Source organism: Dysidea avara, chromosome 9 (assembly GCF_963678975.1).
Source record: "Dysidea avara chromosome 9, odDysAvar1.4, whole genome shotgun sequence".
In the NCBI taxonomy this organism is placed as follows: Eukaryota; Metazoa; Porifera; class Demospongiae; order Dictyoceratida; family Dysideidae; genus Dysidea; species Dysidea avara.
Genome location: NC_089280.1, coordinates 4,825,892 through 4,849,596, shown reverse-complemented (window position 1 = coordinate 4,849,596; position 23,705 = coordinate 4,825,892). Strand labels below are relative to the sequence as shown.

Genomic DNA, 23,705 nt, shown 5'->3' with positions numbered 1-23,705 from the left:
ATCTCATACCATACCCAGAAAATGATAATCCTTCTGTGTTGTTATTAGGACATGATGCATTTTTGGTAGTTTAATTTACCTCCTTTATGGAAAATGTGAAGCTCTTATAAATACAACTTTTGCTACGTACTAGAAATGTTTGCAAGTGCTATAGATATTTTTGTGTTGTCATTAGAATATCATATCTGATTGTTTGGAAAGGATGTAATCTCCTTTTCCACCTCTGAAACCTGTAAGAAAAAGCCCTTAATTATTGAAACATTAATGGTGATCATAATTGTTCTCTTAGATAATTTTAAGAGTACTGGTAAAATCAAAATGCTCTAATAGAACAGTAAACATTTGACTTGTGTACTGTTATCACACATAATCTAATGTGACCGTCATTTTGGAAACACCACATGTGCAAAGTTTTGAATTGGAGATTTCAGCAATTTTTTAAATAATTTTTTTTTTGCACATTTGGATAAAGCAACTAGCTATTACCTTCTTGCTGTGAAGTTTCACACCCAAACTTCTTTTTTGTCAGACCATGTACTAATTTCACATGCTTGGGACACCGATTGTGACTGGATTTGACAAAACCAGGCTTCCACACACATCCAGATTTGTGACTTTAAAGGATCATAACTCAAAGTAGGAGTATCCCATAGCTAACACTCAAATTTTGACCTTTTATTGCATAATGCAATGTTAGGTCAATTGAATACTCAATGGTCAAGTTACAAGCAGTTAAAGAATTGGATGTGTTTGGAAGCCTGGTTTTGTTGAATCCAATCAATTTACAAAATAATTATAAGTGATGGAATGTCTAAAACTAAGTCTTTAAACAATGATACATGTTATTTAATTAAAGAAAAGTACTAACAAGACTTGCAATTGGTTCAACTATCAGAAATTTCTTTTATACATAATTATATGGACTGTAGGAATGGAATTATTCGTCAATGAAGTGATTTGTCACACTTAAGAATCACTCCTAGAACTCGATGCACTACTACAAAAAGTTAGTTTGTAATGTATAATAGACAGTAATTTGCTGGAATGCTTCAAGATAATCATAATAGTATATCAGGATAAATTTTTTAACACAAGATAGATAAAACAATGAAGTTCAGAATAGTAATAATCATTACCAAATTCAATCTTAAAAGATTGATATTTTTGACCCCCTCTAGATAGAGAATGCTCCATGTTCTGGGTGTACTATAGCTAACTACATATGTACATAAGTTATGTAGTTGTATCAACTAGTCGACACAGACAATACTACTAGTGCTCTTCTCGATCAGCTCCCACTACTATAGATGCTCCTGTTAGCACCAGTACCCCTAGGCCTTTGGATACCACATGAAAAGTTAAAGTATATTATTGTTTCCTATAAATTTGTCAATTGGCAGCTAGCCTTGTGAAATATATCTTGTTAGCTAATTTTATACATTCTTGAGTAAACTGACTGCTCTATTAGAGTTATTGACTGTACATCAGTGACATGGATTTTCTTGCAAGAAAGAATTATACCCCTGTCTCTCTCTCTATATATATAGCAGCAAGTGAGATCCATGTTATATACCTGTAAGAACACAATTGCAAATTGTACACAGAATAATTTGAATTTGTGTATTATAATAGCCATGACTAAACTAGTTACAAATGTCATAATATTATTGTATGTGTTATGCATAGTTATTGATAGGACAGCAAGACAATAATATATGTATAGCTGATAGTGATACCTGACTTAGCTCAATATGTGTGCAGCACAATGTACCCTTAAGTCAACACAGGTGCATACACAAATCATTATTTTAAAGAAAAATAATATTACTTCAGGTTATTTACTTTCACAAAACTGAAAAAAAATCCTCCAAATAATTATGTGATATTGTAAATAAACATTTCAATTAGTATATAGCAGTTTGCTGAGGTTTTATAATGTATATACAGCCTAAACAGTTGTACAGTTACTGCAGACCAAACGAACCAACCCATACAGTATTGGTATACTGTTTTCCATCATATCCTCCTACTACAACTATTTTGTTATCAGCTACACTAACTGCAGCTAGTACGTAACGTTGTAAAGGTATTTCTCCAATGATTTCCCAGCTGTGATTGACTTCATTGAACATGTGAATGTTGCTTGTGGGCACACTTTCTTTTACTCCACCTACTGTCAACAAGTGTTTACCGTGAATACTGATGGCAGCTGAGTGGCAACATGAGTATCTTGGTAGGAATTCCATGTAATTGGCATTAAACAGAATTTTGGGACATAGCTAATTGAATTTTTGATAAAACAGTTATGTTAGAGATGCCCAATTAATGAAAATGTACTTCAATTAAATTTGGTCACTGCATGTCATTCTCAATAATGACACAGATTAAAAGATTATTTTGCTAATTCTGAAAGATTCCATCTCATTTTGCTCAAAAGTACTTTCATGCTAGAGCTTCCCATTAGTGGAATGCTTATACTATCCACTTTTCATCCCATCTTCATTATCAACAATTCCATCATGGCTACCATCCTTATTTACTTAATTTACTGGCCATGAGTCATGACAGCATAGTTGATTGGTGACCCAGATGGCTACCAACAATGTTGAAATTAATTATAATTATATACTTGAACAGCAATTATTACAGTATGTATACATACGTACTATAGTATGTATGTGCTGTATCCTCAAAAACATTTAATAACTCATGGATGCAATTACACATGCACAATCTCAAAATTTGGCTCATTTGTAGTACTGCTTGACCCACTAAAAATATTCCAAAATCTTTTCATTTAGCTAAATGCCTAACACAATGTTTACAGTCAATCAAAGTTTCCATCATACATTTCCTATGCGGAAGCCATAAAACTACAGTGCTCATTACAGCCCTTTCCTGAACTTGTGATGGGGACAAACCACACATGTCTGTTGTTGACACTTTTATTATCACCACCAATCATCTGGTTGGCCTGAAATGTTAATTCTGTTGAGAAAAAATCCACTTTTCAATTTTAGCTGTTTTTCAGGATCCAGCTCAACTTGGCAAAAAATTTTTTGACAGCAATGTGGAACGATAAAATAGTGTTGGTGTATTGCCTGGTTGGATATTGTGTTGATAGAAGTACATAAAGTGGCAAGTCTTATATCTGAATTATGACAGTATAATTGATATTCAGTAGCTTAGTCTTTTAATCTATCTTCTAAGAGAACCTGTTTTGCATGGGTACACGACAGAGCTTATGATGGCACCAGCAAATAACATTAGTGTTGCTATAATCATTTTAATTAGTTTTTATATTATCAAGAAACTTGATATTTTATACTGATATTGATATCCAAATATGATATCAAGATAACAACACAATTTTGTTATGGTTCTTTGTTTCTTACAATACAAATCCAATATGAAAACAGCATCGGTACAGCTCACCACATGCACACTAGCATACATACAGTACACTATTAATCAGCATTCTTAGAACATGAAATTTAAAAAAAGGACTGCCAGCTAGAACAGTTTACTGTGAGACATATATCACAATAATATTACTTAGTAGATACCAAGATGCTGAGTAAAAAAATCGATATTTCTTTTTAAAGATATTGTCCATCCCCACTCAGCATTACAAAGTAAAGTATAAGAAGCGTCACTACAATCAATCCAGTCATTATGGAACCATTCCCAGTATAAACACACAGGGAAGTCAATACGTGCTACCATGAATTGACCAACACCTTGCAATGATAGTAAAAAGAAATGGGACACAAAGGAGGACAAAGGTAAGTTTATGAAGTGTACATTGAATGTACTACAGTAAGCCAAAAGCACCTGTTGGGCTGAAGCAACAGCTAACAGAAAAATTTAAGCCCATAGCCTCAGCTGTTGTGAGTTACATTTGTCTGATGGGTATTAGTAAGTTATCAGCAAAAAATTCCATTACATAAAAAAAAAAATCATAGCAAGATAGCAAGGAGCTATGAAGGTATTGTGAAGTCAATATTTTGTGAGAATTACACGATCCCAATAATATACTACCCTACCACACTGTATGTTGATGTACTTTCTCTTCAATATTATATAGCACAAATAAATATACACAAGTACACTGTGATGCTGCTGATGTTAAATTCCAGGCGAAATAATAGATTACAGAATGAGTGGTCTAGTTATCACTAGATGTTTTGGTGGGTTCTAAATGTGTCTTTATTGCTTCAACGAACTGTCTACTGCTGGGAATATGGAATCTGTACTTAGTGACTGTCTGTGAGTTGTCATTGCCCTCAAATATGAATGTGACAACATCAGGGTGCTTCTTCTTGGCTGTGATCTTGTTTAGACATTTAACTGAGTGTTTAGCCTTCACCCTAGCATAGCCAGTACGATCAGACAACTCTCGCAGTAAAATCAGTTCTTCTTTAGTAAATATGATGTGACTAAAGAAACATATTGTTGATACATAACAACAATAGTATTCTATACTACTAGAGGTGGTTCAGTGGTCATGTATCATATTTGTATAATGTACTATGACATTCCAATGCTATATAGCTGGTATTGATAGCAACACGTAACTATAGGAAAACACTTCACATACAGTAGACCAACCCTCAGTTATCTGTACCCATGAAACTGGAAATGACTGTTCTATTAGAGTATTTTGAGTACAGGTGTATTTTCTATTAGAGTATTTTCAACAGAGCTCTCTTCAGTTATCCAAACAATCCACTTATCTGAACAGCTTTACTATTGCCTCAGACATATTGGGGTTCAGATAACCGAGGGTCCACTGTACTAGCAATATACTGGAAATGGCTAAAACTTGGTGAATAAAACCACGATGACCAAGCAGCCTTTTAGGGTTGATTGCTAAAGTAATCTAGCTGGATATTTTAGTGTTGCACCAATAATCGGATCGGCTATTGGAAAAACCATATATCGGCTGTATTTTTGTATATCGGTATCAGATCGGCACCATGATAGAAAAAGTAGCAGATACAGATATATGTATTTTTTTAGAAATGTACACTATATGTTGTTATTACTACTTAAATGTACTGTTACCTATATAATGTACTGTTACCTATATATTTGTAGCACTATAAACAAACTAAACTGGTCCTTTAAAATCAAATTTCAAGTAAAATTGCAGGAAGATACCCTTGTAGTATAGTATCGGATCAGCTATGTTTATCAGCTTGAAAATTCAGGTTATCAGAATAATATTATCGGCAAAATCTTATATTGGTGCAACACCAGGATATTTAGTGAGAAAACTGGTGGTTTTGCTGGTACCTAAGCCTGAAGTATAAATTGTTACAGCTACTTCACTGCTGAAGCTTTCAAAGTTTGAACACAAAATAGATACATCAATATCAATATGGAATCACCCATGACCGTAAATTTTTGTGTCACTTTTGATAATGTGATAGTACACGCATTTCACAAATTTACACTATATGACACATGACCAACCTCCCCAACCCTACTCTACGATTATTATGGTTATACCATATTTCAATAAGATTCACAATGGCGATGTCACTGTACGTAGACAATACTTGTTATAGGAATGACATCGCCATTGTGGACCCCTACACACCTCGGAGTGGAGTAGCCATCCTTTAGTTCACTACAGGGAAATGATTGTAACACATCTTCACCCTTTGTGAAGGAAGAGATGTTCACCATTCTGTTGGTCATCTCGTCATCTGAACTGGACAATTCTACTGTATCATCTACAACAATACAATATAGCAGTTACATTAAACAATAGAAGAGACTGTTCTATTAGAGTATGTTACTAACAAGTGTGAGTGTTATTAGAATAATTAAGTGGAGCTGTGACAAATGAATGGCTACTGCTTCTAAGTTGACCATTTTTGAAACCCCTGAACACATCAATGCATTCTGAACTATTTGGACACGACCACATTAAAGTGCCAGTTTCACTTTTTCAGTGATTGGAAGAAAAAAACCCCATAACAATGGTGCTAAGTAAAGGGTTCAAGTCAGTATCATGAACGCATGCCCACTTACAATACAAACACTACCACTAATTTACAATATTTATCATTAATCTTTTGCCAATATAGTTAGCAACACTAACCATTGTCATCCTCATCTGCTATACTGAAAACGTTAGTGTCAAGGTCTCTATAACGACGACCCAGCTTGTCTGTCGGCTTTGCATGTCTGAGTAACCAGGTAGCTCATTAACATCCTATAGTATGTTGTGTACCTGTCATCTTCTCCTTGATCATTCTCATACAGCCATCTTTGTAACCGCTCCTTTAGTCTTTGTGACCGTTCCTTAACTCCTGATGCTACAGAAGAGTAAAACTTGGCACCCTATAGAGATGTGGAGCTACACGAAAAGTTTGATTATGGGATATCTTACCCTCTCCTGAAGTTTCTTTGACCGTGATATTGCAGCTTCACTATCAGAATCAGACTAGTAAGGGAATAGTACAATCACTACAGCACATACACAACATACGCGTGCATGTACTTGTACACACACGCGCGTGTGCACGCACGCACTCTCTCTCTCACACACACACGCACACACACTACACACTACACACACACATACTACACACACTACACACATGCACGCACAAACAAACAAACAAATAAACATACTTTTGTGGAATCAGCTTTGGTTACTGCAGCTACAGTGTGTGGTTCAGCCATTACCTCAGCAGACAAGAAATGTTGACATATAGCAACATCATAATCCTCCAACACCTTATCCAGCTGGTCACCAAGCACTCGATGAAGTTCTGAAACAAAAACACAACATATATTCATTATTACTACTGATTGGAAAGTACCCAACTAAAAGTAACTGCTCATAGCTACCATACAGTTGAGAAACTGTTGCAACTACCTCAGGGCTGGTGAAGGATAAATGGTCTCTCAACTTCATAGCACAGAGTAATTCCACAATGCAGAGTTAGATAAGAAATATTCACTGCATGTTGCTACTCTTTTGTAACCTCATATCAGCAGGTGGATGCAAGAGATCTTGCACTTTTGAGGGGACAAGATAAGGAAGATATAGAGAAAAGAGTCTTTGTTTTGGTCGGAATGATATATGATGTATGGGAAACTGCTTTCACCCATCTTACCACTTCAAGCTTGTACACTCAAAGTGGTTGACCAAAATGTTGTTAGAATATGGAACAGGGGCAGCCATTTCTGGGGAGATTCAATGATGAAAATGTAGCTACTTGAAATACCTGTAATTGTGTATCCTTGAGAAACAGTCAGCATCCTTAATGTTGTACCAAGAGTGTTTCAAGTAGTGAAATGGCTGCCATAAAGAAGAATGCGGCCCATACATGTGCACACACATCATTAGCAAAGTTAGAGCATGTATGTATGTATGTCCTTGTTGCCTGTTATGCAAACATGTGCTATACTAAGCAGCAGGTACTGTGCCAAAACAGTACTATTGTACTGTATGATACTTGAACATACTCCATTACACACTTACCGATGAAGCCTCCCTTAGCCAAACTGACATAGGGTATAAATTTCTGCAGGAACTTTGCTACTATCATATGTACAAACTGGTCCTCTAGTTCTCGTCCTGATCCCAGGAAGCACATGTGCTCCGTGCTGTCTGGGTTACCACCAGTACGGTTGATCCTGCCACAGAGACGCTCCGATGCTACATCAAAATCTGTTGGCGAGTGTAGCAACTGTAGAGGAGAAAAGAAACTGGATTATTTTTTTCCCTTCTAAAACCAACAAGTATGGTTTATGGACAAAACTATGAATTCAGCAGCTACGACCAGCCACTAGCTAAAGCGATGGTTGACATAATTTTATATTTTCTGTTAGTTGTACTTTACTGCATCACTTCTTTTGACCCTAAACATCAGGTCTGGTGACACTTACAATAAACCTTCTTAGCATGATCTTCTGTGATGTCTGGAGGACTGATGAGGTTACTATCTTAAATAGTAACACACAGCAGGGTTACAAACTAGTTAGTAACCTGTGGTACAGCTCATGGTTGTTTACTACACTTATCAAGCAAAAATTAGTAAACTCAAAAATGAAATAGCCTTACTGATAACTTATATTATGGACAAGACAGGCATCAGTGATGCACTATTGGCACTAATGCTGACACTAGCAACTCAAAGGGATGGTGAATCTTAATACTAGCAGGCATAGTCCGCTTTCTTTCATTCTTTCTTTACCCAATTTGCTCAGGGAATTTATGGACTACTCAGATCAAGCTGGCATTGGCTTTTAATGCTATTTAGAGCCCCTCAAATGATGTGGGCTCAGCCACCCACAATGAATTACCTCAGCCAAAACCTTGTTGGTATACAAACACGATTACGTGTACAATGTAACAAATGAAAATTAATCTGATTATTATTGCAAACTATAGTCTCCATTATCATTCAGTCACAAGTGTTCATAAATATGAACAAGTTCGGATCAATGAAGCTTATTTGTTTACATATGTTGCTCCATTTGTAGAACATACACTTTGTATAAATACTCTAATAGAACAATCACTACATCATTTGGAGTTCAGTTGATGAAGATGTGAGGCCTTACTACAGACATACATTAATACAGACATACATTAATACAGACATACATTAATACACACACACACATACGTACGTACATACACACACATAAATACATACATACATACGTACATACACACACATACATAGATACATACATCATATGTGACCGGATTTGCGAAAAGGTACCTTTTCCACACATTTTACATATCAGCGAACAAAATGATGTAACACTTGAGTCCTTAGACTGATTCACTTGCTCTTAGTATCAAAATACAGCCAGATACTGTAGCAACACTTATAGAAAATTTTAGGTGATTATATGCCATGACAAAAAAGTTATGCATCTTCAAAGTACAAAAAATGGGTCAAATTTTGTGTGTGAAAAAGGTACCTTTTCGCAAATCCGGTCACATATGTAAGTGCATATACATATTCAAACTGACCAGGTTAGGGTCCAGCTGGAAAGATCCCGGAAGATGACCACAACTGTACTGGTCCAGTGGACGACAATCAACCACAAAATACCTTACTCCATACCCCTGTGGTGACAAAACACATAACACATTTCACCCTATATAAAACACAAAAAATTCTCAGCAAAATACAAATTGCAGTATATAAATAATTAATTGTGTGATTTGTGTGTGTATAGCGCAGGCCCTCCCATACACCCAGTGATCTGGCAGACTCACCTCTTGGTCCTTGACAGATTCCAACACTTCAGACACTGAAACTGGTAAACACAACTGTTGAGATAGAGTAGAGTACGATGGGGTAGCCCTTGAGGTGGAGAACAACACTCCATGATAATCCTGATAGAGAGACAAGGAGTAGTATGAAACAATCCAATGATTGACTTTAATTTTGCAAATATGAATAGAGCATTTACGTATCAGCAAATTTTATTGCGCCAAAATCTCTTCAACTGCTTCAAGAACCCGAAAAGGCTAAAGATTAAAAACAAAAATGAGGGCTGTGTGTGGTCATTGCATCACTCCTCCAAAGTGGCTTATTTGTGATAGTTCAGACTATGGATGTACATGTGCACAATGTCTCACGAATGGTATAAAACAGCTGAAAAGACACTTCTCTACAATTATGTAGTTGTAGTTACTGACAAAAGCTTTGAATCCATAGTAACAAAGTTAGGCAAGCACAATGGGCCTCTATATCCTAACACCTTTGTGCTAATTTAATCACAAAAGTGTTCAGACCGGTGAATTCATTTAGACAAAATCATTTATACAGAGTACGTTCTTGCAACACTCTGATTGAGCATATACTTGCTTTAATTGAAAGTACTTACATCAGCAAAATACTCTAATAGAACATTCAGATATAACCACATTACTATTATGTACACACCACCTAGAAAGCTTGTATACAAACACGCACCAGGAGGATGTGAGTTGTTCGTTCTACTAGGGTGTTTCACACAACCATTACATTATTTACATACACACCTTTCTAAAGGATTGTGGGGTACGAGCAGCATAGTATTCTGCTAGTGAACAGAAATCATCGATATCTCCAGCGGAAAGTTGTCGGGGAAAAGACGAAATAATTTCTACACCAAAAGTAAAAATTAAACAAAGTTACAACTAAAAATTAGTGTGTACCTTTCAACTTCTCTTTATCATTGTCTAGACTTTCCATGATGAAATCCCTGCAACATAGTAACCATGGCAACATGGTACCAAAGACACTTGCACTACAATAACACAATCACATTAGGGGAAACACCTAGTTGTATCCTACTGAGAAATTGATACATGGGGTTTTACCTAAAGAGCAGTAGAGTGTACAAAACACTCTACTTGGAGGCTAAGTTATAACTAACAAAATGACGGAAATGATAGCAAAATGATACACAACCAGTAACAGTACTGTTGTGTGTGAAGATCGATCGATGGTTACTTACTTGGCATTAATTAGGATAACTAGTACAAGAAAGAAGACAAGGAATGGATCCCTCTCCATCAAGTAGACACTCCACATGCTGCAGGCTACCTCTAGGGCACAGCTTGACACCAGCAAACTCCTCAGCTACACATGTGTTGGGGAGGTAATGTTATAATAAAAAGCTACATTGAACTGTAGACACCTGTATGGATGACTGCGTGCACTTGTGACACATCCTGAAAGTATTCAGTGTACTTATAGCACGCAGGGAGACAGTGTATGGGAAATGAATAATTTAGAAACTAAGATAATTCAGTAGCACATTAAACTTGGAACACATGTGCATGAATAGTGAAGTGGTTATAGCAGTATGGTCACCATTGTACATAGACAGTGTGTTAATGATTAAGTGTGGAGCACAGAAACATCATGTGCATGTGGTATACATATGTATCTGATTACAAGCACATCATATAGCACTGGCATCACCACCAACTCACCCAGGGTAGCAGATACTCCTCCGGGAACAGTTTCTTTGTGTCCAAAAAGGAACACAGCTCAGGGTCATGATAGAGTAGCAGCAGACGAAACAAATGGAATGGCAGACCATTAGGTTTACACTCTCTACAGCAGGGGATATACACATAATGAATTAAGCACCAACGTTACATACACAAGCATGTAAAACGTGAGGTTGGACACACCGAAACTTGGTACTCCGTATTGGACATAAATTATCAAGAATGTGACTGCATTAAGATAATGTTACACAGGAGATATGACTAGAGTTGCAGTATGCTTAATGGTAGTAGGTTTGGTACCAAAAGTCCATGGAATAGCAAACACACTGAAGCCATTGACATGCTACCCACAAACTGCCACCTTTCTGCAAAGAGAAGTGAAGAAAAATAGTAAGTCCATGATGCATGCATTATGCCCCCTGCAGTACACAAGAAAAGGCACAGTCCAAAGCAATGCTGAACTATGAAAAACCAAGCTCATAGCATTAGTCTTTATTGAGCAAGTTATATAGGTAATTAGCAAGTCTGTCTTTGTGGATAGAAAGAAAACACGGAACTCTCCACTGTACCATCACCATAACTGCATAAGCCTCTAAAATGGCTATTGGTGCTTATCTGCTGCCATCAATTAATAGCTCACATACAGAAGGTCACATGTACTGATTTTTGATTACTGACATAATACACAATAGAATGGTCACACAGTTTTAGTGATTGCAATGTTCCCTCCCTAAGCTATGGGAGTTTAAACAAAGGGGTACAATTCACACAATGTTTTTAAAGAAGATATCCTTGAGGTTAGAGTACTCTGTAAATTCTAGTCAAATGGATAGTTCATTCGATGACCTACACGTTGATATGATCCACTGTGACACTGTTCAAACAGTGTAACTTTCAGCAAGATTGACAACCTTGTAGTCATTTTCATGAGTGTAGCTGGTGGTTTTGGACAGATTTGCAACAGCAACAAAGAAAAGTACAGAAACAGTAACTGTTAATGTCTATGAGTATATAAGCTTAAACAGCTGTTATGTAACCATCATGCATTTTTCGTATGTATTGCCACTATAAGGGTTAGTGACCTCATTGGTAAGAAAGGTGGGTATACATTACAAGTCAACTCACTTTGGTATATACTTGTACAACAAGGCATAGAAACAGTTGTACATATCAGCCCTATTCATGGCCACATGGGCCAGCGGTAGTAGCACCTCAGCCCAGCCACTGTCTGGTGGGTAACGTACGTTACGAGACTTGCAGTAGAACGCTATCACCATCTGCATGTCCACAGCTGCAGCCTCCCGCCTGCTCTCAGGCAAATTAGCTGGAAACAATACAAGGTTAACACTTTAAGAGCCTTCTAAAATATATACACATCACCAAACCATTTAACTGCGGTACAAACATACATATACATAAGTGCAACCAATCAACTGTCCGAGAGCTAAACAAAAGAGTATCTAACTATGTACGTATGTGGACCCCAGCTTTTGACTCCCCGAAGATGGTTTCAACTAAACATAATCAATGAAACAAAAAATGGCAACTGATCATGCAAACACTTCAGGACGCCAGCTACTTCACTGTGACACCAGCTACTTCACTGTGGCACCTACATTACATGTATAGATGTTAGGATCACAGGACAATACAGTAATACCAACAACTGTTAATGATTTGTTCTCCAAGTATACCTACAAATATATTAGTTACACTGCTGTGATAACTAATATTCTAGGTACCATGACTTCTGTACAAGTTTAAGATATGAAATCCTACAGTGTAGAAAGTAATCCTTATATCCTTAAAAACTATTACAATCCCTTTGATCTTGGAAGTTATTGCATTTACATGTAAGTTCACAATTGCTGACATATTTTTCCTTGTGGTAGAGTGTTAAGTCATTACAATTACAGTAATCCAGTAATTGTGAACATGTGTACACCACATGTACACCACATATATAACTCAAATTTGTAAGATAATTATACAGGTAGCTAATACAAAAGCTATAGAATGTACAAACTCACACACAGAATTTGTGTATACAATTTGGAAGGCACCAAACACTATGTACATGTAGACAGCACAATAATATGATAGTGTCTATACAGAAAGGTATTGTTCACAATAGGAATTATACAGTGGAATCCATTAAGAGGAACACCCTAAACTGTAGACACCTTAACAATCAGAACACTTGCCCGTGTTTATATTAGTGTACACACATTTAGACCCCTGAAACCAGGACACCTCACTAATAAGGACGGCATTGTCCCAAGGTGACTGGAATAAAGGGACCACTTTATGTGCAATGGAACCCTCTCCATTAGACACTTCTACCCATGTCTGTTTACATGTTTTCCATATAGGCAAAGGAATATAAATAGGTTTACACTGTAATACAACAAATGACGTACGGAAGTATATACACACATGTACACTACAACTATTCAGTAAAGCACATATGAGCAAACCAGGGAAATAAATTCTCTAACCCATTGGGCTCCTACTACAACAATTACACCATGCACAAATACTCTAAGGCACAAGCCATAAACATTTTTTTAGATAAATTACTATATATCACTACCATACAAACTGAATACTTGTATCACTTGATGGATGGTGAATATCGAGTAATAAATGGTACCACACACTACCACCTTACACACAGTTGTATTCTACAGTATTAATGCAAAACACCTACCAACTACTTCTTTGCAGTCTTGCAGTATCTGGTCTGACTCAATAGGTCCACTCCAACTACCAATGGCGTCTGGTTTGTGCGTCACTCCCAAACACAACTACACGACAAATAAATGTACAGCAACTGAATGACAGCATATCTATATCCACACAACAGTCCTCATCAATTATGGTATCTAATCTGTAATGTTACCAAAATAAGAAACAGAAAGCTATACAATTAAAACACAATACTATATCTTAGGTGCACAATACACAGCTGGGCTGTGTGTCGTTGCTTAATAAGGCTTATCCTCTATTTCAAGTGATTTCACTTAGATATTCAACCTCACCTTCCACAGTTCTGCCATGGCCTCTGGTGGTATTATCTTGCCCACGCACATGCTTTTAATAGTAGAAATATCGTCACCAGCATTTAGCGCGCTGTTTAACTCGGTGAGATCCACCAGGGGTCTGGAAATGAAACGAAACAAAATATAAAAGTTATTCGCTACAATAGAATATTTTTACTTTTCCTCTTCCCCGCCAGCGTCGTCAGGAGAGTCAGCTTCGTTGTCTTCTTCATTAGGTTTACTGGAGGACGTGTCTGGTTCCGTGACGTTCTCCTGTATGAGTTCTGCCATTGTTACGTGCCACGATTGTTTTAAACGTGTTTCTAATAAATTCAAGCGGCTACCGCGTAAGGATTCTCGAAGAGAGGGGTTTCTCACTGAAGCACAAGTTTCCGCACTAACTGTATGCTGAAAAGTATATAACTACGGTATGGGAAAGTGGGCTCGTGAAAAGCCAAGTTTATTTCTATCAATTTCGTCATATACACAATGGTTTTAACTCGGGTTTTACATAGATTATATATGTTTTAATACATGTAACACCCGTAGAATATATTATCTATGGTTTTAACAACCACCAGCACGCTTACCACTATAAATTGTGTATATTTCTTGTAGTGACAATACTTCAGAGCTGGAGATAGAATGTGTGGACGCTGTGCATGGTATGCAGTAGTTGTCAATCACGTGTTTGTGAGCCATTTTTTGTACCTGTAGCACAAGAGGTCCAAGGGGAGTGGCACGAGCATGTGCATACAGGAACAGAAGTGACGTGGTAGTGGAGCCAAGCTGGGTACTGAGCAGTGACAAGGGGTACTGGCCATCTTATAATGTCTGCCCCCAGACATACACGTGAGTGGCCTAAGTCTCATCCTCTCATTGTAGTAACAATGGCCAGTGTATAGAATTGCACAACATGGATATTACTGCACATGTACAATACCAGCCAGGGCTCAAACGAATAGTGGTTTTTACTATTCGAATATTCTTTATTCACAACTACCGAATATTCAAATATTCTTTTTCAACATTGGCATATGGACGAGATATCAATAATCCTGTTGTACAGATGTCTCTTTAATACAATTCAGAATCAACATGATTTGATCACTTGTGTCGTAGATATCACAAAAATTTCCGATACCAATATTGGGAATTGTTCAGCACTACCAATGTTTACATCGGGATTTCAAGGAATAACAATATTGGTATTGTTTGAAATCCCAATGTAAACGTTGGTATTGCTGAACAATTCCCAATATTGGTATCGGAATTTTTTTTCCCTGTGTATGCTAATGTAGGATCAAGAATTTCCAAGTACTCTACACACTGATGTTATACATTTCCTTTGAAATGATATTTGAATACCAGAAATGGCATTTGAATATTCCAGAGAATATTCGAATAATAGAATATTTGTTTGAGCCCTATACAATACAAATAATGTACTCTAATAAAGCAGTCAACAGATATCAAACGGTACAGTAGTACTGTTTAAGTAGGGATCCCCCAAAAATGACACGCACCGCCTAAAATTCCACCTTCAAAAGTCATCCTAGAGAAAAGTCATCCTAGAGACATCTTACGCCACAAAATCACCTTTACGGAATAATATCAATCCATCTAACATGAAACACAGCATTAAAAACAAGAAAACACTTACCAGTGACCGGATATAGATTATTTTTTTTAAATTGCCAAACTTGAAATTTGATCTGCCTGCCTCACTCACTCACTCACCCACTACCTGACCACAGTTGCAAGCCTAGAGACCAAATGAAGCAGTGTACGGCCACCATTTTACGTCACAATAGCAAACTCACCAGTGGGATGTGGGTTCTGACAAGTGTAGGCCCTTTGCACCTTGTCATTTCTTTTATCTTCAATCAGGCTGCTTGTCTTCTTCTTCATCCAACGAAACCATATCAAGGCATTAATTTTCCTTATTAACACTTTCTTTCAGCAGACGCCACAAAATTATTTCAGAGCTGGATTTCAGAAGCATCCTGGCACTATACTAGCTAGATAGCTGCAACTTTACAATTGGGATCCCGTTTGCGATAGGTTCACGACCACACCCATCAAATAAAGATCTAGGTGGACTAATAGTGATAGAGTGCAGAGACCACACCTCTTAACAATCTAGCTATTTACTTAACAGTGAACAAGATGACCTCACCCCTTATTAGTCCAGCTAGCTGGTTGACTCAAGATACTCTAATACAACAGTCATTTGTGATATTAATAGAGCAGTCACAAGTTACACTGTAGATATTCTAATAGAATAGTCACAATTTACACTGTAAGTAGCTGTACTATAACAAAAGCTAAACAAACTAGTATTTTAAAATTATTAATTTAAAAATGAAGTTGGGATCTATGCAGTAAAAAGTAATGAAACAAGAGATGAATGATGGTACTACAGCATACTGTAGCTTGGTGGGAAAGTCCCTACTTTGGAACTATAATTTTGTTCAATGCCAAAGTAGGGACTTTCCTACCCAGCTATACTGTAATACCATCATTCATCTCGTTTCACTACTTTTTATTGTGTAGATCCCTAGCAATTTTTAAAATACTAGTTCTAATATCCTACGCATGTGCTATAACAAAAGTAAACAAACTACAAGTATATAATTGTTGTTTTAAAGTGATGCAGGGGTCCGTACAATGAAACAAGAGACATGAAGGTCTTATATTATTAACAACGCTTACTTTGGCACAATAGACCAAATTGTTATAGCGTGCAATAGAGCTGGGAAATATACCAGTATTGTTAGTAATCTGTGATATTTAAGTCATTCTGGTTTTGATACTGCCTGTTTTTTTTTTAATACTGCCATACAGTCTGGGTATTATGGCCTCCCTGTGGGCTTGTTTCATCCCATATTTAGAAGGTAACCAGACATGTGACAATGTTTGTAGGCAGGTGCTGATGTAAGCAGGTGCTGATGTAGGCAGGTGCTGATGTAGTCAGCTAACCAAACTATGTAAACAAATTTGTTTGTGGTAATTTGTACCTGAGGTTTGCTGAGCTACCATGGGTATTTGGTGCTTTTATTGAGGTAAATGGCAGTTACTTTAATATCAATGGCTTTTACATTAATACTGTGATATTTAGTAATACCGTGATATCTAGTAATACCGTGATATTTAGTAATACCGTGATATTTTTTTTTATGGAGGGTATACCGTTTGCTATTTTTCAATACCACCCAGCACTATGTGCAAATATGCAGGGATTTTCCACACACTATATGTTGTAATAATGCTATCATGTTTACTGCTTTTATCATGAACATATTAATTTTTGAATATGTCAGTATGATACATTGAGGAGAACTCTGTAACACTTGAGCAGTAGATACATTCTGTGCTGAAAAGAACTCTATGCATAGAACAACCCTGACAATAATATTGGAGTGAGGGATAAGCAACGAGCCAAATTATCTACAAACTTTCAAAGATTACCCATCTATGACTGTTGATGCCCATTTTCAGCTTTCAGAAATGTAGTCCCATAAAACTCTGTAATTCTCCATAAATTATTGAATTTTATTATTACTTATAGAACTTTGCATGGGCGAGATCAAAGGAAAAAGTGTACTTTAAATTTCATTAAAGTACACTCTCAGCCGGCCAACTGCTTCATCGACCACAAAGAGTGCTTTATTGGATGAATAAAGTACTCTTTGCGGTGCAATAAAGCACTCTTTGTGGGCAATAAAGCACAGTTGCCCACGTGCCTTAGTGTAGGCTAATAGCCTACGGGGCTTGCGCCAGTACGACTAATCACCCAAGCCGGTGAAGGCCGATAGCCTCGCCGCGCTGAGTGATCAATCACCCCAGCCAATACGAGTTCTACCACTGGATTGCTTTTATAGACATACCTAAATGCTTCGATGATGGGTGGGAGAAGGTAACGTTGCTGTTACGTTTGTTAATGTAAACGGACAAGTCCTGGAGATATCATGGAAATACTTCACCATGTGACTCACAATAGAATCGATTGTGGGTTGCGAGCAAAACCTGCCAAAAGACACAATGACTGTCTACCATGCCAAACTATGGTGAACTATGCGTGAGTTACTTTGTTAAACTGGTTTGTGTGTGTTCAGGCTGTTAATAGTTTGTGCAATGCGTGTTAATTTCAAGTTCTAGTGTATGGTGAAGCTACACGTGTAAGAAGTTCCATAAATCATTTAAAGCATAGCCGCGAGTGCTATATGAAAAATAAAGTACTCGGTGCTTGGCCTCGATGCTAATAAAGCACTCGGCTTTGCCTTGTGCTTTATTAGCATCTTGGCCACACGCCTCATACTTTATTTTTCATATAGCACTCGCGGCTATGCTTTAACATATACATAAAACTGTGTACGTCCTCCTTGTGAGCTATTGATACATTTTTCAATTGTTAACTTTCATCTTCTAAAATTCATGAAATTTCAGGCCACCATATTATATCTTTCAGAGCTGACCTACGAAATTTCAGGTCGTTTCCTATATACCCCTTGTATGGGAAAAAGCACCCCTTTTTTGAGCACATTTTCTGCCATCCACAAACTGGTTGGTACACTAAACTGGTTGACAAATTAAAAGCTGCATTTTAAACTCTAGCACAACACACAGAATAGCACGTTGAAGTAGGGATGGTTGTTAGTAAATTTCAGTTGTTCAAATGATAGTCAGACTGTTACCATAGCCACTGAGCCGGAAAACAACTGTCTCCTGACTTTTGACAAGTAGAGGGGCAGTGCCCCCTCACTTGTCCTAGGCCCTAAAGCTCAAGTACAGTAACCACTGTGGACATTAGCCAATTTAATTACTTTGCCTTGGATTAATGATACAGGATGGAATACTACCTAAACCTCAGTTTTGGCTCTTGCCCTTATATGGTAAATCCTCTCATATGGTGCATGAGATCGAGATACTGTAATAGAACATTCAGCTGACACATTAAAGTTGGTTTCTGCTATGCAGTTCATCCAAATCTGGTTGCAGAAGAAGATGTATCTATACCTAATCAACTTCATGGGTCTATATCAATTGTCTTCATTTACTGCTATACAACATCTTGATATCATTGTGAGAGTTGGGTCGTTACTCTAAAAATGAAACTCGTTACATATTACTCATTACTTCTGTGCCATGTAACGCGCTACAGTTGGTATTACTCACAGAAAAAGTAACGAGTTACGTATTACTCATTACTTTGAGGGCTGTAACTAGTTATACATTACATATTACATTTATCACACATTACTAGCTATAAAGTAAGCCCAACCTTCTAAATACAATCTACCAGCCTACTACTGCAAGTGACATGAGCAAGACATGGATTTCTCCTGTGTATTTCAGCCACAAAAATGTACTTTGTTGGCCTCAAAGGCACTCCCCACACACTATCACTCTTTGTTTGTGCCTGCAACTCTGTTTCCAGTGTTGTCTGGGCCCAAAATGCTACCAATCACGAGGCTGACTACAATTGCCTTAAAATGCATGCTACATTCGATACAAATTTCCAGATATAATATCCGTTATATGTTACTTCATCATGTAATGCGTTATATTACTTGTTACTACAAAAATAATAGTATTACATGTACTCCTCCCAATTCTGGTCATGTACACCGTACTACTGAAAATGCTCAATCTCAAAGCATTCAAATTTTCAGGGAATTCCCTCAGACCCCAGTATACTAGTGTCACAAAAGACTTCCTAAATGGCACCCACCCCACACATGTTAAACAGTGAGTTTCAAGCCATTGTGCATTACTCTTCATTGATTGGCCATAACAGGTGTAACAATAATGACACTTAGTTGGGGGAACTTAAGTTGTGCAGTCGTATTTTAAGTGCAGTGCTGTTTTTTCCATCACAAGTTGCCATGAGTTATGTAACTCTGTGATCACTTTCTTTCTTGATTTACAGCCTGCTTGTTCAACAGATGTTGCTTACTATAAGTCACATACAGATCAAGGGCACTCCAAAGGAGGAGGGAGGGGATGTGGAAGCAAAAGTCACAACGGTTTTGGTTAATTTTAAAGAACAGTAATCATTGCCAGCAGATTAAAGTACAACTCCATACTGGTTAGTAGCAGTGGAAGTGATGACTACGCACACGTACCAAATGTGAAATAAGTCACAAAGTTATTTGTACTTTTTAATACTTTTCTATTACCAGATTAAAAGGAGCCGCCCAGGCTACATTCACTATGTAGTCCAGTTGCCCAGGCTATATCTGAATGTACATCTGGGCAGTGATTTTTTAAGGCCGAAATTGATTGTGGGGATCAATTAATACTCACGTGATTAGGATGTACGACTTGGATTTTGCCATAAGAACCACTCAGACGGACAGCGTTTTGTTATCCTTGCTATCGGTTGGGCTAAGGTGAGAACTAGTGCTATAGCTTATTCACCAAGCACTTCCACACGTTTCCAAATACAGACCACACACCCATCACAACGTTACCACTCTACATGCAAGCTTACCGATCTAGGCCTTTAGTAAACTCCGTGATTATTCCATAAATGATTCAGTAGCGCTGATTAAAACATTAAACTTGCATAAATGAAATTCTCTGTGATATCTCTAGGATTTCATAACTGAGAGCTGACTGACCCATAATCACAATTTTTAGGCATGCATATATAATATCTCCAGTGGTTGCACTTGTATTGGCTTGGCCCTGTACAGGCTACAGATGTATCAGCCTGATACGGATGGGAAGTGGTACGTAGTAACTATAACACAGGGCATTCGCGCTTTTGCCTGATATATGCCCTCAGGCTGTCAGGCATACACATCAGGCAAAACCCTCATGCCTAACTATTACAACTATTACAAGTGTATTATTAACACTAACACACAAGTTTCAATGTGCTCTGATATTATATACATTAATCCTCCCTCATGTATTCTGTAAGCGTTATATGTTTTCAAAGGGCAAACAATCCTTTGAAGCAGATTTTCTGGTTAAGCAATAATAGACTTATGCACTGAACATTGTTGAATACATTCTGTCTGGGTGGATGTTTAGACCCCATTCATTGAAGGTGCATAGAAACCACTGAAGCATAGAAACAAGAAGTTGCTTAAGTATTCATAAAAGTTGAAGCATTTCATAACAACCCCATGTGGCTTCACTTGTTAATAGGCTTGTCTGATTAAGTGGCTCAAACTATGGTAACAGAATTGGTTGATAATGGCTGCTAATGATAGTAGCTCTACAAATGCTATTTAGGTAATGACAAAGTTTCTCTACCAGACAGAATAATTATCATACACTTAAATCTTATGTTGGTTTTTGCCTTATTACCCTTGCCTGCATCATGTCAAATGGTTCCTGCTGAATGGGAAAGGTGTGTCGTGTTGTTTGTTTAATGTAATTGTCCAGTTACTGGATACTCTACTAGTACTATAAGAGCGGGAATTAGTAAAACGCGGATATAAGAGCAGCTTTATGTATTCAATATGTGTTGACATGTGGTATAAACTGCTACGTTCACAGTCAGGATTTCATGTTCTGACAGATTTCATAGCTGTTTTACATATGTGGTCACGCATTTCTTTCTAAGTCCTAAAGCCCATTGATCGCCTATAAAACAATTTGGATGTTCTACCCCTGTACAGTATGCATTACCTTTTTTGTATGTGTACAATGGACAAGTTGTTAAATTGTTTTGTGACACATAAACTGTCATAATTTGCCACATGGGTAGATATTTTTGAAGGACAAAATGTATGTTCTTTGTCTTGATAATATTTTTACAAAATAGGATAATTCAGTATGGTATGTAAAGTATTTACAGTGTACATTGTTCTCATTGTAGTCCAGTACTGATATCAGGTGGTCACAGTCATGTGGTCAAGTGTGGCTGTACAGACAGTGATAGAGTACTACAGAGTATGAAGTGGGGTCTGGTACCCAGTTGGCACAAGGGGGAGCCTGACAAGTTCTCCACCTTGCTCAACAACTGTCGCAGTGAAACTATGCTGCAGAAACCTTCCTTCAGAGGTGCTATCAGCAAAGGCCAACGATGTGTGGTGTTGGCTGATGGGTGAGTTGACACAGTGTATGCTTTATGAAAGTAACACCTCTTCCTAATTCTGGCTCTCTGTTTTCCATATGGCCACTGGAGGGATATTCTTTACTGCTTGTTTTGTTTTTCAGATTCTATGAGTGGGAGACAGCTAAGCCCGGCAAACAGCCGTATTTCATCACATTCGCTGATGATGCTTCCTCCAAAGAGACAGTTAAGCTGAGTACAGATAATGACGATTTTGATGATGATACTAAGAAGAGTCCTTTCAAGGGCAGGCTATTGACCATGGCCGGCTACTTCGACATATGGCGACCAGCCAATGGAGTAAGCTACAGCAGAGGAGGTTGTCCATCCACCATCAAGCTTTCATATCCTCAACTAACCAACTTACCAATGCCTTTTTATTAAGCTTCCTGTTGCATAAATCAGTTAGTTTTCCACAGATGCCTTCATTCATTCACCACCATAGTGGTTTTCCATACAAGTGATATAAGTGAGCTTCTTAGGAATACCATAGATCATTGGTGCCAAAACAAGTGTGAGGTTTGGTTACACTGTCCAGCATGCCAATGTGTCATAGGCCTTCTATGTGCAACCAACCTCAAAGATATCAGGAACCCATAAGTGCCACAATATAGTTCTGCAAAATTTCACACACTATTGAATCAATACCAATACTAGCTGCCGCCATGTTTATTTGCACTACGTCATATATGGGCCTCCACTGTGTGACCATGCAGCCTCCTCTGAACATATATAACTTTTGTGCCAACTGGTTTCACTATGTTCTTTCCAACCTCATAGGATGGAGATGCACATTTTACATATACTATTATTACAGTGGAGTCACAGAAGCCATTCTCTGATATTCACCACAGGATGCCAGTAAGCCATAGTGTGTAGCAGTTCAACAGTGTTATTGTGTATGTGTTAAGGCAATCCTTGATGGTGACGATGCCATAAGCCAGTGGTTGGACTATGAGAAAACTCCAATAGAGAAGGTAAATTGAGTTATACTGGTCACGCAACAAAACAAGCTATAAGTGCACTATCAAGTATATGATCCATTTTTACACCTGTCTGCACTTTTACCATATATAGAGTATGTTTCTTTTGTTGTACTGATCTGTTACAAATTGTTTTAGGCAGTTGAGTTCATCCATCCAGTTGACTGCCTGAAATGGTATCCCGTGTCAACGGCCGTTAACAACTCTCGTAACAAATCTCCCGATTGTGTAAAGGAGATTGACCCCAGGTGAGTGTATGTACATAGATAATTGTACTGTAATCTGATGTATTGTCTTTTAGTAAACCAGTTAAGAAGAAGCTACCTGCATCACAGCCTTCCCTCTTCAAGTGGATGTCTAAATCTAAGTCACCATCTGAGAAAAAATCACATGATCTATCTAGTGATGACGTGGGTATGCCACCAACCAAAAAGGAGAAACAATAGCAACTGAGAACAGCCACCGTACAATGAAATTCCAATCTATACTGAATTAGAGAATCATTTTTTTAGTGTATGTATTACTACATACATCACTGCCACACAGCTCTTAGCCATTGTTTTGAAATTTAAAGATGATTTTTAATGAAGTTGAGAAATTTTATATGTGTACTACGT

At 37.5% G+C, this 23,705-nt stretch overlaps 2 protein-coding genes across 4 annotated transcripts; one reads left to right on the top strand and one right to left on the bottom strand.

Moving 5' to 3' along the window:
* Window positions 1-4,057: 4,057 nt before the first annotated feature.
* On the bottom strand, window positions 4,058-14,471 carry LOC136267796 (TBC1 domain family member 23-like). The gene is made up of 17 exons (XM_066062970.1): window positions 14,210-14,471; window positions 14,032-14,152; window positions 13,701-13,797; window positions 12,116-12,314; window positions 10,970-11,093; window positions 10,489-10,613; window positions 10,187-10,233; window positions 10,031-10,134; window positions 9,260-9,379; window positions 9,011-9,106; window positions 7,505-7,712; window positions 6,649-6,788; window positions 6,404-6,457; window positions 6,245-6,354; window positions 6,113-6,198; window positions 5,606-5,741; window positions 4,058-4,439 (listed from the first exon to the last, which is right to left on the bottom strand). The coding sequence occupies exons 1-17, from the start codon at window positions 14,320-14,322 to the stop codon at window positions 4,169-4,171; spliced, it is 2,151 nt and encodes a 716-aa protein (XP_065919042.1). The 5' UTR covers window positions 14,323-14,471; the 3' UTR covers window positions 4,058-4,168.
* Window positions 14,253-23,691, top strand: LOC136267797 (abasic site processing protein HMCES-like). Of its 3 annotated transcripts, none has more exons than XM_066062974.1 (9): window positions 14,253-14,434; window positions 14,650-14,696; window positions 14,749-14,883; window positions 21,869-22,096; window positions 22,210-22,405; window positions 22,886-22,966; window positions 23,017-23,082; window positions 23,227-23,336; window positions 23,390-23,691. In XM_066062974.1, the coding sequence occupies exons 2-9, from the start codon at window positions 14,677-14,679 to the stop codon at window positions 23,532-23,534; spliced, it is 981 nt and encodes a 326-aa protein (XP_065919046.1). In that variant the 5' UTR covers window positions 14,253-14,434; window positions 14,650-14,676; the 3' UTR covers window positions 23,535-23,691. The 3 variants fall into 3 exon arrangements, with proteins under 3 accessions (XP_065919046.1, XP_065919044.1, XP_065919043.1); XM_066062972.1 differs by having other exon boundaries at window positions 14,253-14,446; XM_066062971.1 differs by having other exon boundaries at window positions 14,260-14,459.
* Window positions 23,692-23,705: the final 14 nt, after the last annotated feature.